Below are 16,742 nucleotides of genomic sequence, written 5' to 3'. Positions count from 1 at the left end.
GGATCTACATCCACGGGCCAAGAGAAGATGATCTTTATTGATTATACGAACTATGATTACAACAGCAAACAAAGAAGCTCAGAATCAAATCAATTTTAAAATTAAGTGGTAATTTTGTAGTTGTAAAAAAATTGTAGGTTTAATTGTAAACTATTTAATTCATTTATCATAATCGTTTTTTTTTTCTTTCTAAAAATTGTGAAATTCACCTAATTATAAAATATTTAATAGAGTGAATTTTGAAAATAGCCACTTTTATATAGTAAAAATAAATTTTACCCACTAATATAAAAACTTAAAAAAATACCCACATTTACCATTTTGCCCTTACATGTAAATTTTTTACAAATACCCACTGTTCACTGGTTGTCAATTCAACTCGAATTCACAACTGAATTCAAGTATTAGTTTTGAATTCACAATCAACACTATATCAATTGCGAATTCACAACCAACGCCGATAATTCAGTTGTGAATTCATAAACTTGGTTGTGAATTCAAGAACATTTGTACAAAATTGCGCGATTTTCATCAATTTCTTTGTTACTTATATTTTTTTTTCGATTAAATTCAAATTGAATTCAACTAAAGTCTCCATCCCAATCATTCTCATCTCTCTCTCATCATCAACAATCAACTCTCCCCCAATTCTCCCTCTCTCTCACAATCGAAAATTAGGTTTTAATTGAATTGAAATTAGGTTTTAATTTAGAAATTCAATCGGTCATGGGTACTGATTATCTGAGAGATTTGGAGGGGAAGGCAGCGCACGACCCTACCGCAGCAAGGCAGCGCCGCGGGTGGTGGTGGGGCTGTTGATCGTGAGCGCATGACCGCCAGGGTTGGCCGCGGCGGCGTGCCCGAAGGAAATCGGCGAAGTTGAATCAACAACAGCAACAACTGTTATGCTGGAGATTGGCGACGAGGTTGAAACGCAGCTGGTCGTGGAGGAGGATCACGGCGCCGGCTGATTTACAAAGAGATCGAGAGAGAGAGAGAGAGAAATCGGCGTCGGCTGAGATCGGAGAAGCGGAGATGGCGGATGCGCCGCCGCCGGGGTCGGTAGCTCTGCTGCTGGCCTTGTCGTGGGCAACGGAGTTGGCGGTGGCCGTGGGAGCATGCGGCGGCGCCGCTTGGAAGAGAGAAATCGAGAGTAAGAGAGAGAAGAGAGAGAGAGAGAGAGAGAGAGAGAGAGAGAGAGAGAGAGAAATGAGAGAATGAGATGAGGCTAGGGTTTGCCCATTTATATAGAAGGGTAATTTAGTCCTTTAACACAAAAAATTGGTATTTTTTTAAGTTTTTATTTGAGTGGGTAAAATTTATTTTTACTATATAAAAGTGGGTACTCTTATATATTAACACTATTTAATATGCATATCAAATTAAAAATCACACATAAGAGCTTTAATTTGATACTATGTAACTATTTGATTAAGTTGTATTTATTTAGAGATTAAAATTTTAAAAATTTATCTCTCATCTTTTTTGAATAAATCTATTTTTATTTTATTTTTTTGTCTTTTCATAATTTAATTTTTTATTATTGTGAATTCTTCTTTATTTTTGTCAATATTCATCTCAAATATATTCAGTTAAAATTAATTTTTTAGTATACTTATAAATTTTACAATTGATTATATAAATATAAAAATAGTTCACGTGCATTGCACATGATGCAAATTATAGTAATACATTAAAAATATAACTTTCAATTTGAAATCAATTTTAAAATTGAGTGACAATTGTGTAGTTATAATAAAATTGAAGGTTTAATTGGAAACAATATATATTTTTTCTTTACTTTTTATCTCATTCCTTTCCAAAATCCGATTAATTATAAAATATTTAATATGCATATCAAATTAAATATCACGATAAGAGCTTTAATTTGAGTATATTTTATGTGAATATTTGATTTAAAATGTAAAAGATATATTTATTTAAAGATTAAATATTCAACTCAAATATATTCAATTAAAATTATTTTTTATAATATTTAAAAATATGATAATAGAGTTTATATCAATTTTATGTAAATATTGAAATAAAAAATTAATTTTCATACATTGCACGGGAGTGCAAATACTAGTATATTAAAAGGTCAAGTTTTAATTTGAAATCAATTTCAAATTGAATTGATGACAAATTTGTAATTATGATCTTAAAGTAGGACAATTTATATATCTCATCCAATTCTACGCAATTTCACTAATAGTGATTTTTTCTGCATGGTTGAGTAACATTGTATTTGTAACGTTAATGTGAATGGTTAATAACAAAGTTGAACTAATTAGTGTATTATTTGTTGAAATTCAATGGATAATTACTTTAATTATGTCTATAATTATAACAAAAGAAACATTTTTTTATAGCAGAGTGATACATTTAAAATTGATAGGTAAATACTAATTTTTTCTAGCGCTTAACCTTGGAGATACATTTTGTTAGTATAAGTAGCACATATCAAATCACCTTGGAGATACATTTTGTTAGTATAAGTAGCACATATCAAATCATTAAAGCTTTCATCGCATATGCAGTCTCATACATGCATATTATTGGAATCAAATCATTTAAGCTCAATATGCAGTCTCATACTCACACATGAGTAGCACATATCAAATTATTTAAGCTCTCTAAACAGAAAAAACCAAGAACACAAACAAAAAAAGATAAAAATATTTCCCGAATTTCGGACTAATCATCAGCCTGAAAACTCCAACATTAAGAGACTCAAACGTAAGGCCAAGGCGACCATAATAGCCTTGGGCATAACAACATTAAAGATATTAGGCCAAAGGCATCATTAGTTGGTATTTTACTTCTACCAGCAAGTGGATGAAGTAAGTAGTTGATTAGGCCAAAGGGATCATCAGTTGGTATTTGCTATGTTCCTTTTACTTGAACCAGCAAGTGGATTAAGTAGTTGACCGATGAAGAGCACAACCCCTGTCATATCTTCCCTTAGAACAAATAGAAATGGGTGATCAGCCACGAAATCCACTTTATCCTCCTCTCTCCGCAGAGCAGCCCCATATCTTACTACAGCAACAGTTGCCGCTGCAGCTTCTGTGCCTTCCTCGTTCACCTCGATTACCGACTTGTGGAATACGTCCGAAACATAGAGATTCTGGCCCGTACTAGAGTCTACCATCTCAGTGAGACCACCTTCAGAAAAAGGAAGCACCAACCCCAGCCCCTTGAGAACTCCAGAAGCCTCAAAATCAAAAGCTATTTTGAACTTTGGAATCAAGAAATCACCAACTTTAACTTGTTCGTGTGGGAGGTGATGTTCAATGAATCTAGATTCCGAGCCGGCTTTTTCTATCAAAGCCGGCAGACCATCTTTGGCTTCAGGAAGAAAGATGTACATTGAGAACCTACGCTTGTCTTCACCTTGTTTGTATGGCAGCCCCAAAACTTTGAAGCCATTGAAAGCACGAAGATATTGCTTCTTCTTGCTGGTCATGAAGGGTGCTTTAACTGAGCTTCCATTCAAGAGGAAAAACTCGTGATCTTTTGTTTCAGATGCATCAAATTTTTCATTCCAGACTCCTTTGAAATACACTGCATTTGCGAGGATAAGCCTGGTAGAAGCATCGATAGAACCAGATGGAAGTACTTGTTTGATTAGGCCATTTGTTTCCTTGTCAGCCCATGCATTCACTTCTTTTGTTACTTCAACAGCCTTCACACGACACGACAAACAAATGAAATCATTAGTAAAAACTGCACCAAATGTAATAATTATTTAAATAAGTATTTTATTTAGTTAGTTGCTCGATTACAGCCCAAAGTTATGCCCTTGTTTAGGCTTGAAGTTAAAAGAATAAAGACGGTTTTGTCCCTAAGAGAAAGACATCTAGGATTAAGACCAGAATGTTAAAACATGGTATGAACAATATTGTAAAGGTTATAGACATGTTTAGGAGGCTGAAAGAGATATTGTATTGCTTGATTGATTATGTGAATTACATCCACTTATAGGGTTACAAGATACTTATTATACAAGGAAGGTAATAAACTAGGAAAATCTAAATCATTGTAATTTGATTTGATCCCCAATTAATGTAAAGAATTCTTTCCTTTCCAACACAGAATTGGCACTTCTCGCTTGGGGTTGTTTCTTTCCATTCAGTTTATTATTTGCTACTTATTGAATTAGGGTTCTATAGAATCTTGGATGTTCTCCTTCGCTCCAACCTATTCTATCATAAATATGCAAAAAAAAATTTATCCAAAATTGAAACGGTGGAGAGAATCAGAAAAGAGAGGAAGTAACCTGATTCTGAAAATCAGCATGAATTGAAGCAGCCCTGTAAGAATTGTCAAGAATATCCTTGAAAGCGGGCTTCAAGCTAACGCTGCGATCAACCCAAACGCCGTTGGCGAATGACAAAAGGGGCCCACCAAGGGGGCTGCCGTCGGCCAACAGCTGCGAGGAGAGCGAGGAGAGCAAGTCCAGTTCCTCAGTAGACTTGCAATTGAGAAAACTGTAGATTGAAAGAAAACCAATTGCACTCAATCTGGTCTCTTCCACCACCAACGCAACAACAAGCTATTCGATCAGGTTAAAAGAATTGAAATATAACAGTAACACAATAGGAATTTACGTGGTTCGGATAATTGCTTATCCTACATCCACGGGAAGTAAATCGAAGACTTTATTTCCAAGAATCAAGAGTGAACTTACAGCACACGAGCAGATCAGAACACATCTCAATCTCTCATGAAAACACACACCTCTCCACTTTACTTTTTCCACTCAGTAAAAGATGAAGAAGGAAAACGAAGATGATCACTCTCTAACTGAAATTCAACTGCACTTGTTCTGTTTTGTTGATGAAGACCTATCTTGAACAGAAAGAAACGCATCCAACGGCTGAGATTGAAGTCTACTCCAACGGCTCCATATTCAACTAACAAACTCATACAATATTGCTGATAGGTCCTTAAGAAAATAACCTTTAAGACCTTCAAGTTCCAGTATATTGCACAATCATCCCAACACTCTCCACCTTGGTTGTGTAATAAAAGCTTCAACTTCCTTCCAATCTGCCCCACTACAGGGCTATCATCATGTTAAAGAACTCACTGCTGCCTAAGCAGCACATTTACAAGTTTCAAGCAATGCTTGAACTTATCAATAGTTAAAGCTTTTGTTAGCATATCTGAGGCATTATCCTCAGTACCAACCTTAACAGCTTTAACCTTCCCCTTATTCACAATATCTCTGATGAAGTGGTACCTAACATCAATGTGTTTGCTCCTTTCATGAAACACTTGATGCTTAGCGAGGTGTAGTGCACTTTGACTGTCACAGTTTATCTTCACACACCTTTGTTTGATTCCAAACTCAGACAATATCCCCTTTAACCACAATGCTTCTTTCACAGCCTCAGTTAATGCCATATATTCAGCTTCTGTAGTTGAAAGAGATACTACAGGTTGGAGCACAGATTTCCAGCTAACAGCTGATCCATAGAGTGTGAAAATGTAACCTGTTTGTGACTTTCTTGTATCCACATTAGCTGCGTAATTTGAATCTACATGCCCCTCTAATATGTCTTCTTTTACAGAACTATGTTTCCTAAACATAATACCAACAGATGATGCTCCTTTAAGATACCTCAGTATCCACTTTAAAGCTTCCCAATGACCTTTTCCTGGATCACTCATGTATCTACTTGTGACACTTATAGCATGAGATAAATCTGGTCTAGTGCATATCATGCAATACATAATACTTCCAACAATATTAGAATAGGGTATATTCCTCATGTACCTTTTATCTTCATCAGTCATTGGCCTTTGATCTGAACTGAGTTTGAAATGTTGCCCCAGAGGAACCTGCACTTGTCTGGATTCTGCCATCTGAAATTTCCTGAGTATCTTCCTTATGTAATCTTCTTGGAACAACCACAGTGTACCAGCCTTTCTATTTCTTAAGATATCCATACCCAAAATTCTCCTGGCCTGCCCCAGATCCTTAATTTCAAACTTAGCTTTTAGGTCCTGCTTCACATTTTCTATTTCATCTCTGCTGCTCCCTGCCACTAACATATCATCTACATATAGTAAAAGATATGTCATTCCATGTTCAGCTGTGTTCTTGATGTATACGCAGCTGTCATAGTCAGATCTCATAAAACCTATAGCCTTCATGTGTTCATCAAACTTGAGGTACCATTGCCTCGAGCTTTGCTTCAGGCCATAAATTGATCTCTTAAGCAAACACACCTTGTTCTCATTACCCTCAGCTATAAAACCCTCTGGTTGGATCATGTATATATTCTCTTCCAGTCTCCATTTAGGAAGGCAGTTTTAACATCTAACTGCTCCAATTCCAAACCCTTTTGAGCAACTATAGCTAGCAATAATCTGATAGATGTATGTTTGACCACAGGGGAGAAAACCTCATTGAAATCTACACCTTCCTTTTGTGTAAATCCCTTTGCCACCAATCTGGCTTTGTACCTGAGTTTCTCAACACCATCAATTAGCTCCACCTTCTTTTTGTAAATCCATTTACATCCAATGCATTTTTGTTTCTTAGGCTTGTCCACCAGTATCCATGTCTTGTTCTTATACATAGATTCCAATTCTTCATGAATTGCTTTGATCCACTGATCATTTTCCTTACAGTGAACTGCTTCTTTATAGTTTTAGGCTCATCATAGTTGATATCTTCTGCTATATATGTTTAGAGCATAAGAAACTAAATCTGCATGCCCAAATCTGCTTGGTGGATGAACTTCTCTTCTTACTATATCTCTTGCTAATTGATAGTCTGCCAGATCAGTATCTTGTTCACCTTCATCTGATAATGCTTCATCTGCATCTGATTCTATTTCCACATCATCTTGTTGCTGATTTTGAACAGGCTCCTTCTGAGTAAACTCCACCTCGAAATGAGCTGCTTCTTTTCTTACAACTTCAGCATCTTCCTTTTCTAAGAAAGGCATTTTCTCCTCTATAAATGTCACATCTCTGCTTATCAAGCATTTCTGATTTGCAGGCTCAAGACACCACAACTTATAGCCTTTCACTCCCTTTGGATACCCAAGCATAACACATCTTAATGCTCTAGGCTGTAATTTATCTTGCCTAATATGAGCAAAAGCTTGGCATCCAAATATTCTCAAATGAGAATATTCAGAATTCTTTCCAGACCACAGATCATTAGGCATTTTATAATTCACAGCAGATGAGGGACATTTATTAATAAGATAACATGTTGTATTAACAGCTTCCCCCCAAAACCTCACAGGTAATCCTGAGCTAGTGAGCATGCATCTTACCCTTTCCAATATAGTCCTATTCATCCTCTCTATAACCCCATTTTGTTGAGGATTTGCAGGTACAGTTTTATGCCTTTTAATCCCCTTAGATTTACAGTAGCTTTCAAACTCATCAGATAGAAATTCTAATCCATTATCAGTTCTTATACATCTAACCTTAAGATCAATTTCATTTTCCACTTCAGCACACCATTGTTCAAATTTAGAAAAAGTGTCTGATTTCTGCTTGATGATATGAACCCATAATTTTCTACTATAATCATCTATAAGGGAGAAATAGTACCTTCCTCCATTCATAGTGCTGACTTTTGCTGGTCCCCAAAGATCACAGTGAATGTATTCCAATGGCCTTGTTGAAACCATTTTTCCAGTTGGGAATGATGTTTTTCTTCTTTTTCCCAATATACAGTCTTCACAAACTTTTAGCTTTGACAGGAGTTGTTATGTGGAGAATGTCTTGTTTCTGAAGTTGCTTTATTCCTTTTTCTCCAACATGACCCAATCTTCTGTGCCACAGCTCAGTTTCACTCGAAGTGTTGATCTCTGTTTCTCCAACAATGGTGGTGCCTATAAGGTGGTATAGGCTGTTTTTTCTTGCCCCCTTCAACACCACAGTATCACCTTTCTTCACATGTAGAAAACCAGCATCAGACATGAAGCTATATCCTTTCTTTTCTAGCATTCCTAGTGATATTAAGTTCCTCTTCAATTTGGGAATGAACCTGACTTCTGGTAGGATCTTAATCTGTCCAGCATGGTTCTTTATCTTTACAGAACCAATTCCTTTCACTTGGCATGACTCATTGTTCCCCAAAATAACAGATCCTTTCACCCCAAATTCAATGTCTGTAAACCAATCTTTTACATGACACATATGGAATGTGCACCCACTGTCCATCATCCAATCATCACCAATGCTGTGATTCACAATGTTCAGCATTTCTGCACTTTCACATCCTTCAGTGATGTCTGCAGAATTTGACTCATTGGGTTGTTCTGCTTGTTTTTTTTTCCAAGAATAGCAGTTCTTCAGGATGTGTACAGGTTTCTTGCAAAAGAAACATTTTATTTCTTCCTTATCACCATCCTCTTTCTTCGGTTTCTTTTTAAACTTCTTATCAGATTCCTGAGGTTTCTTAAACTTCTTTTCTTTCTTGGACTTGGCTTTTACATTCAATCCTTCAGCTGGTGTCTCAGTCTTTGATCCTGACATTTTCTGGAGTTCCTTTGCTTTGATGGCTGACTCCACCTCTTCCAGTGTGATGGATTTATCACGGCCATACAGCATTGCATCTTTCAGGTGCTCATATGACTTGGGCAATGCATTCAACATTACAATTGCTTTGTCTTCTTCACCAAGAATCACCTCTATATTCTCCAAATCGTCTATGGCTTTATTAAATTCATCCAGCTGCTCAAGTATGTTCTTGCCATCCACAATCTTAAATGAGTAAAGTCTTTGCTTTGAATACAACCGATTTGCCAGAGATTTCTCCATGTACAGACTTTCAAGTTTGCTCCACACAGCTGCTGCAGTCTTCTCCTTGGCAACTTCTCTTAGAACTTTATCACTTAAGTTCAAGATAATTGCACTATAAGCTTTCTCCTGCAATTCGGCATTCTTGGCATCGACCACTCCGGCTTTATCATCGGTTGCCTTCGCATCCTTTGATTCTTCCCTCAGAAATCCAGCTAGCCCCTGCTGCACCAGCAAGGCTCGCATCTTTATTTGCCAAATGGCAAAATCGTTCTTGCCATTGAACTTCTCCGCTTCATACCTTGTTGTCGCCATCGCCGATCGAAGCAATTACAAGATTTGTAATCACAGTAATCGCCGACAAGATCAGATCGCAAAGATCGCACCGCGGGTTGGAGGTTCCCACAGACGGCGCCAATTGTAGATTGAAAGAAAACCAATTGCACTCAATCTGGTCTCTGCCACCACCAACGCAACAACAAGCTATTCGATCAAGTTAAAAGAATTGAAATATAACAGTAACACAATAGGAATTTACGTGGTTCGGATAATTGCTTATCCTACATCCACGGGAAGTAAATCGAAGATTTTATTTTCAAGAATCAAGAGTGAAGTTACAGCACACGAGCAGATCAGAACACATCTCAATCTCTCATGAAAACACACACCTCTCCACTTTACTTTTTCCACTCAGTAAAAGATGAAGAAGGAAAACGAAGATGATCACTCTCTAACTGAAATTCAGCTGCACTTGTTCTGTTTTGTTGATGAAGACCTATCTTGAACAGAAAGAAACTCATCCAACGGCTGAGATTGAAGTCTACTCCAACGGCTCCATATTCAACTAACAAACTCATACAATATTGCTGATAGGTCCTTAAGAAAATAACCTTTAAGACCTTCAAGTTCCAGTATATTACACAATCATCCCAACAAAAACTAAGGAGCTGGAGCCGGGTCGGGCCGTCCGAGCCGGCCGCAATCAAGCCCAAGACGACGTGATTCACGTGAATCGACAAGGGAGAGAATACGAGGTTGGCGTCTTTGGCGTGGGCGGAGATGACGTGCTTCGCCAGCATAAGGTAAACGTCAGTTTGATTGAGGATGGATTCTCGCAGCTCCATACTCTGCGTGTTTCAGAGAGTGTGTTATTGGGGAAGAGAGAGAGAGAGAGAGTATGACTGTGTGAAGCTACTCGCAAAAAAACAGATTTAAGAATTTAAGAGTTCCACGTTTGACATTCACAAAATGTGAATACAATAATATACATCATTAATTTGCCGACATCTTACTATATTACCGTTTATAAAATAATAAAGCTATGCGGTAGTTGGCCATAAATTGACTAAAATTTGATATAAATTTAAATATTTTAGTTTAAAATAAATACGATTATTTTATATAGGGTCGGTCTTGCATGCGGCGGTCGCACTCCAGTGCGACGGGTCCGCCCCGACCCGCGCCCGACCCGACCCGTGCCCAGATCCGAAATCCTGAATCCTAAATTATTACATTTGTTTATAATAATTATTAGTACTTTTAATAAGAATGAAATATACATTTGTTCGCACAAAGTATACTTATATAAATATAGGTATTTACCTTCATTTAATATAAAGTATTATATTTTCTAAACCCTAAATTCTATAAACTAAACCCTAAACCCTGTAAACTAAACCCTAAGCCTGAACACTAAACCCTAAACCCTGTAAACTAAACCCTAAGTCTGAACACTAAACCCTAATGGGAGTATTTACTTTTAATAAGCGTAAGATATACATTTGGTCGCACAAATATATATACTTATATTAATATAAATATTTACCTTCATTCAATATAAAACATTATACATATCAATATACATTTATATGAACAAATGTATATATTATGTTTATTAAAAGTAACAATTATTATAAACAAATGTAATAATTAGGAGTATGGGTCAAACTCACGCGGGTCAGGGTTTCGGGTCAAGAGGGCGGGTTTGGAGCCGGGTCAACCCGTCGCACACCTGTGCGACGGTCACACCCAATAATTGTCGTTTTATATATGCTTCATTCGCTGAATTGTCATCTCAAGTCTGTATAGTAATTTCGTTGATTTCCCAAACTCGTTTGAAGTTATACAAATATGTTGTTATAAATAATTGGTTATTTGTCTCAGCAAACTCAAATTTTCAAATATTAATAATAAATGGTATAAATAAAAAAATACATGTGATATTCCAAATTATTTATGATCTTCAATTTCTAAAGTTTTCTAAAATAAAAATTAGTTTATCAGAATAAAAAGGCTAGAGTTCAACCACTCAAACTTGTCTAAAATAATGTATATATTCATGTATCCATCCCAAACTACTTAAAAGTTATTACTAATGCTTATCTCAAACACGAGTATAAATACTTGCTAATTAGAATTTTTCATCTCAAATCTATGTACTAATATATGCTAACTTAAATCCGACTATCGTTTTATATGAATTGTACAAATTCTACATATCATTTTATTGAGACTCTAAATTAGTGAAATCTAATGATAAATCGACATGCACCATTTTATTTAGATTTTCAATTGACGAATTCTAAATTTTTTTTTATGGTGGATGTACAAAATTATCCTTTTGTATAAATTTTTGAATTAGTGAAGTTTCATGAAAAATATGATATTCAAAATTAAATAGACCGAATTAAATTTCGCTCATTTATTAAAAATAATTATGAGCTCTATTTACACACTTTATTATATGAGAAAGATACATATAAGTACAAATTATCACGCTTGATAATCAGGGTGGGTTGTAAACATATCACACACTATAATCATTTTTCTAATTTAGAATCAATATTAATAAGATTGTGAATATTCTTGAAACATATGTTTAAAGAAAATTAACAAGTGTCAATATATTAAACTACCCGCTTTCATATAGCAAAATTAAAATTTAACCTATAGAATAAAAACATAAAATTTTACCCACTTTTTGCACAAAAAAACTGAAATGCCCCTACTAAAAAATGGGCAAATTCTCTCTCATCCTTCTCTTCCCTCTCGCGCTCTCTCTCCGCTCTTGCTCTCTCTCCCCTCTCTCTTTCTCTCTCTCTGTGCTCATTGTATGAGCGCCGTTCATCCGCAGTCGGAGGCGGAGCATCACTCTTCTCCGGGGCCGGCGCTGGCTCTGGAGGCGGTTTCTCGCCCTGTTGAACAATTTTTCCACTTCCAATGCATACAATCAAGACTACCTAACATTCCTGGAAATTCACGTTGTTTACCAATATAAAGTAGTCTAGCAACATCATTAGCATTAGGAGATCTTAGATATTGATCAGAAAATATTTTCACAAATGCACGACAGAATTTCTTGACACATTTAATTGCAGTGGACTCACCAATATTTATATACTTGTCAGTAGCATCTGCTGGTACTCCGTATGCCAATATTCGAAAGGCAACTGTTATTTTTTGAAGTGTGGACAAGCCCCATCTTCCTGTGCAATCCATGCGTTGCTCGAAAAAATCATTATGATTTTTGACAGCATCAACAATACGGAGGAATAGACTTCGAGACATTCGAAAGCGTCTACGAAACATTCCTTCGTTGAATGTTGGATTTTCAGAAAAATAGTCGTTGAAGAGACGATGAGCTGCTGCTTCTCGGTCACGATGGATTACCTTGTGACCAAGAACTGAACCTCCATGAATTTTTGTAGCATTTTGATATTCAGCCATTTGAGATACAATAAGATTGTTATTCAAAATATGTTGACCCATCAATTGATGTTCAACATCACACTCGTTGATTAATTGTTCAAGCTCATCATCAGATGAGCTTGAACTTGAATGAGAAAGTAGTGAAGAAGAACCAATATTATGATGATTCATATTTTTTAATTTTCTATTTTATGAGTGAAAGAGAAGAAATAGGTGTGGTGGTTATTGAAATCGTGTATGTCTTAAATAATAAAAAATCTCCAAGGCTATCTTGTCTGAAAATCTTAAATATTGAATCTCCACCGTCCATTCAGGTTTCATTAAATCTTCATCATCCACCTTATCACTCCCTTACTATACGAAAGGATTGATTTGACAACACCAATCTACACATGTGATAAAGATAAAGTGCAGACACATCTGATAATGCATTTGAAAATTTCATGTAGAAAAAGATAAAGCATCGATTCAATCAATCTCATGCTGAAAAAGATAAAGCATTTGGTCCTACATATCAAATAATGCAGCTTCGATTCAATCACCACCGTCCAACCAGATTTCATTAAATCTACACCATTTATTATTTATACCTTATCAATAAATCATCCTCTATATATATGAGCTATTTTTTCATATTTTAACACACAATAACCCTCTTCCTTCTTTTACCAACTTGTCTTTCTTTAGCTGTTATTTCATTTTCCATGACTTCTTCCTGACAGCCTAATTACACAATTGATGAAGATAAACATCTTTGTCGTGTGTATATGGAGATATCTCAAGATTCAGAAACGGGAATACACCAAAGAAAAGAAAATTTTTGGGATCGTGTTAGGGATGTTTACAACGAGGAGAAACCCAGTCCAAATATGTATACTCGAAGTTCAAGATCACTTGAAACTTGCATGCAGGTTATTTTGAGTTCAGTTTCAAAACTCAAAGGGTGTATACAACAAGTGAAATATCTAAATCCAAGTGGTTGTTCTGAAAATGATATTGTAAGGAGTAGTTATCTATACATTTTTTATAATTATTATTTGTCTTGCTCATTATAATATTTTTATTCATTATGCAGTTCACTCGTGCAAAAGAATTGATGGTGCTAGACACAAAATATAAGAAAGGCTTCAAGTTCGAGCATGTGTGGTCTATTATGAAAGATTTTCAAAAGTTTGATTGTCCTTCACAAAACTCTCCACAACAAATGTCTGCATCTCAGTCAGATTCACTACCACAATCTCATATCTCACCTGATGGATTGTCTAATTTTTCTATCAATTTAAGCGATGGTAGTGGCAGCGGTTCTGGATCGTCACACCGTCCAGATGGTGTGAAAAAGACCAAAAACAAAAGAAAAAAAAGGTGAAGATATGTCTAATTTTTTGAAAGTAATTAAACAAGGAAATAAACAAATTGGAGATTTAATGGAAAACTCATCAACCACAAAAGAGCAAATTTTGCAACTACAAATGCAGAAGATTGAAGCAAAAAACAAAGCTACTGAAGCAAAAAAAAACAAGCTATTGCATTCCAAATGTGAGAATCAGATAATAAAATTCTAATGATGGACACCGACAATATTTCTGATCCTGTTCGACGAGATTATTTCAAAAGTGAACAAGCAAAAATCATTTTTAAAAGACAACAACATTCAAGTCCATATTATGCTTTCAATATGTTTGGAGGAAATTTTCAAGATTTTGGAGGATCGGGAAGCGACATTGGAGGATATGGAAGTGATCTTGGACCTTACTAGCATTTATTGTATTATTAGTTTATTGTTCTTGTATTTTTATGTGGTTGTAATTTTATGCTATTGTGTTTTTATGATGTAATTTATGTTTAATTTATGTTTTCGTAATTTTATGTTAATATGCTTTTATATTATATTTCATGTTATTGTATTTTTAAATTTTATATAATATATTTTAAATATTATACATATTTATGTTAATTTAAAAATAGGGCAAAGGTGCAGATTGATCCCTGAACTCGACCCCCTAGAGCGTTTACCCCCCAGACTCGGTCAAGGCGCGTTGACCTCCCTGAACTCCCGAGAAAAAAGGTGCAACTAAATCCAAGCGTTTAACGGCGGTTTAACGTTGTTTCTTTTAGTTTTTCTGGTGTAACCGGAGCATATCTACAGCGGCGGCGACATTCGAAATTGAAATCACCGGCGAGCACCGCCACTCTCCGTCGTATGTCTCCTCTCCCTCGCCACCGCAGACGATCTCCAAACCCTCATTTCCATAAAATACGCCTTCCAAGATTCCAACACCGGAGCATTCGATTCCTGGGAATCCAATTCAAACGTATGCAAACTTCGCAGGATTCACCTACGATTCCAACGAATTCGTAAAGAAAATCGAACTCTCCAATCAGAATCTCAGCGGCGTGATTCCTTTAACCGCCATCTGCAGTCTCACCCACCTGGAGAAACTGTCGTTGGGGTTCAACCAACTAGGCGGCCACGTTGCAGAGGATTTGAATAAATGTTCCTCGCTTAAATACTTAGACATCGGGAACAACTTTTTCTCCGACTCGTTTCCGGATATATCTTCAATCCATGGATTGGTTTACCTCTACGCTAATTGCAGCAAATTTTTCGGAGCTTTTCCTTGGGATTCTCTCAGAAACATGAGTGGTCTTCAAGTTCTGAGCGTCGGCGACAACCCGTTCGACTGGACGCCGTTCCCGGCGGCGATTTTGAATCTCACGCAGTTGAGTTGGTTCTACTTGTCCAACTGTAGCATCGCCGGTGATTCAACAGATGAATATCGCCGAAAAATTGAAGAAAATCTAGCTGGAGAAGATGACCCAAATATTTATATATAAAAAAAAATCATTTAACGTCGTTAAACATGTGGGTTTAGTTGCACCTTTTTCTCGGAAGTTCAGGGAGGTCAACGCGCCTTGACCGAGTCTGGGGGGTAAACGCTCTAGGGGGTCGAGTTCAGGGACCAATCTGCACATTTGCCCTTAAAAATATAAATAATATAAAAACTAATAAATTACATTCTACAAATTAAATCAAGTAAAGATAAGTATTTTTTTAAAGATAAAAGGAAAAACAAATACAATAAAGCAACAAAAAGAAAATGAAAAAAAAAAAAAAAGTAAAGGAGTGAACAGTGCCCGTTACATGTGGCGGGACACTGTTCACAAACTTCAATTTAAAGTAGCGGACATGAGATGATTGGAGAGCATCTCCACTGCAAAATAGCATTCAACGCTATTTTAGTGTCTCCTTTGGAGATGCTCTAATCATTTTAGTCACTGCGCTTTTGTGTTTGGGAATTAAGAAGGTCTGTCTCAAAGTATCCTCACTTAGCTACAAAGATGGTCTTCTCATTATTTTCTAAAACTTTCAAGTGAAATGGATCCCGACATTCCCATTTCCTCTGCATTTGCTAGCCACGGAATGCAATGGGCAGCGTACGTCTACACTCAGCCGTGGGGAAATGTTAATATTTCCCGAGCTCTTTTTTACAGCGTTGTTGTTTTATCTTTGTGCAGGTATATCATTACTATTGGATCTTGTACAACTTTTTGTGGGTCGCTGACGGGGTCTTCTCGGCCTTGTGATTGATCTTGTGATTCAATCAAGCAGCAGCGATTCGAATGAGCTAAATGAATGATACGATCCTTGCCAGACCGTTCAAACGAACACGCAAGCGGAAGATTGAAGAACGAACGATAGATGAATGGAATCCCAAAATCTCTTAATCTAACCCATGAAATGATTTAGACGAATTGAATTCCCTAAATCCCAACGTGACGTTGACGCAGCAACTCGAGGACGATGAATGACACCCGACGAGGGATGGTTGACTCGCCGTTACGTTGATAGATGAATTCTCTTGGAATATTCAAGAGGAATTCGAAACTCTCAAAAGAGAAATAAAACTCACAGTTTTTTATAAAAATAATGTTCAATTTTCGTGGGCTACATATCAGCCATATATATAGGCAAAAACTAAACTTAGTCTAACAAGGAAACAACTTAAAACAAACCCTAATCTAATAAGGAAACAAATCCTTAGTCAAAACAAAGTATAAAACTCAAAACTGACTTAACTAAGGCTCAATTTCAGCCACCCTAATATAACCCACAAAAATAATAAAATAAAAACAAATAAAACACTCAATTAAATTAGCCCACATATGCAATGTAACTTAGGCCTACATGGCATGCATCATTCTTCTCCTCTTGAAAGGGATTTGTCCTCAAATCCAAGTCGTCAATTCAAATACCG

The 16,742-nt window shown here is 36.3% G+C and overlaps 2 protein-coding genes across 2 annotated transcripts; both read right to left on the bottom strand.

The window, feature by feature from the left end:
• Window positions 1-2,511: 2,511 nt before the first annotated feature.
• On the bottom strand, window positions 2,512-9,995 carry LOC131010207 (serpin-ZX-like). The gene is made up of 4 exons (XM_057937623.1): window positions 9,713-9,995; window positions 6,756-6,766; window positions 4,283-4,477; window positions 2,512-3,688 (listed from the first exon to the last, which is right to left on the bottom strand). Exons 1-4 carry the CDS (start codon window positions 9,900-9,902, stop codon window positions 2,873-2,875), a joined length of 1,212 nt encoding a protein of 403 aa, XP_057793606.1. The 5' UTR covers window positions 9,903-9,995; the 3' UTR covers window positions 2,512-2,872.
• Window positions 9,996-11,925: 1,930 nt separating this feature from the next.
• Window positions 11,926-12,504, bottom strand: LOC131009740 (uncharacterized). Its single transcript, XM_057937148.1, has one exon. The coding sequence runs from the start codon at window positions 12,502-12,504 to the stop codon at window positions 11,926-11,928; it is 579 nt and encodes a 192-aa protein (XP_057793131.1).
• Between the last annotated feature and the right edge of the window lie 4,238 nt (window positions 12,505-16,742).

Source organism: Salvia miltiorrhiza, chromosome 2 (assembly GCF_028751815.1).
Source record: "Salvia miltiorrhiza cultivar Shanhuang (shh) chromosome 2, IMPLAD_Smil_shh, whole genome shotgun sequence".
NCBI classification, from domain to species: domain Eukaryota; kingdom Viridiplantae; phylum Streptophyta; class Magnoliopsida; order Lamiales; family Lamiaceae; genus Salvia; species Salvia miltiorrhiza.
The sequence above is the reverse complement of the archived record's forward strand: the minus strand, read 5'-3'. Positions and strand labels throughout refer to the sequence as shown.

What these genes read in the sequence shown, in the direction of transcription:
- LOC131010207 (XM_057937623.1), bottom strand. Translation starts at nt 9,902, where the DNA reads ATGGAGCTGCGAGAATCCATCCTCAATCAAACTGACGTTTACCTTATG. An exon ending in ATGCTGATTTTCAGAATCAG is followed by an intron (nt 3,689 to 4,282) that starts GTTACTTCCTCT and finishes TGTCGTGTGAAG; the next exon opens with GCTGTTGAAGTAACAAAAGA.
- LOC131009740 (XM_057937148.1), bottom strand. Translation starts at nt 12,504, where the DNA reads ATGGCTGAATATCAAAATGCTACAAAAATTCATGGAGGTTCAGTTCTT.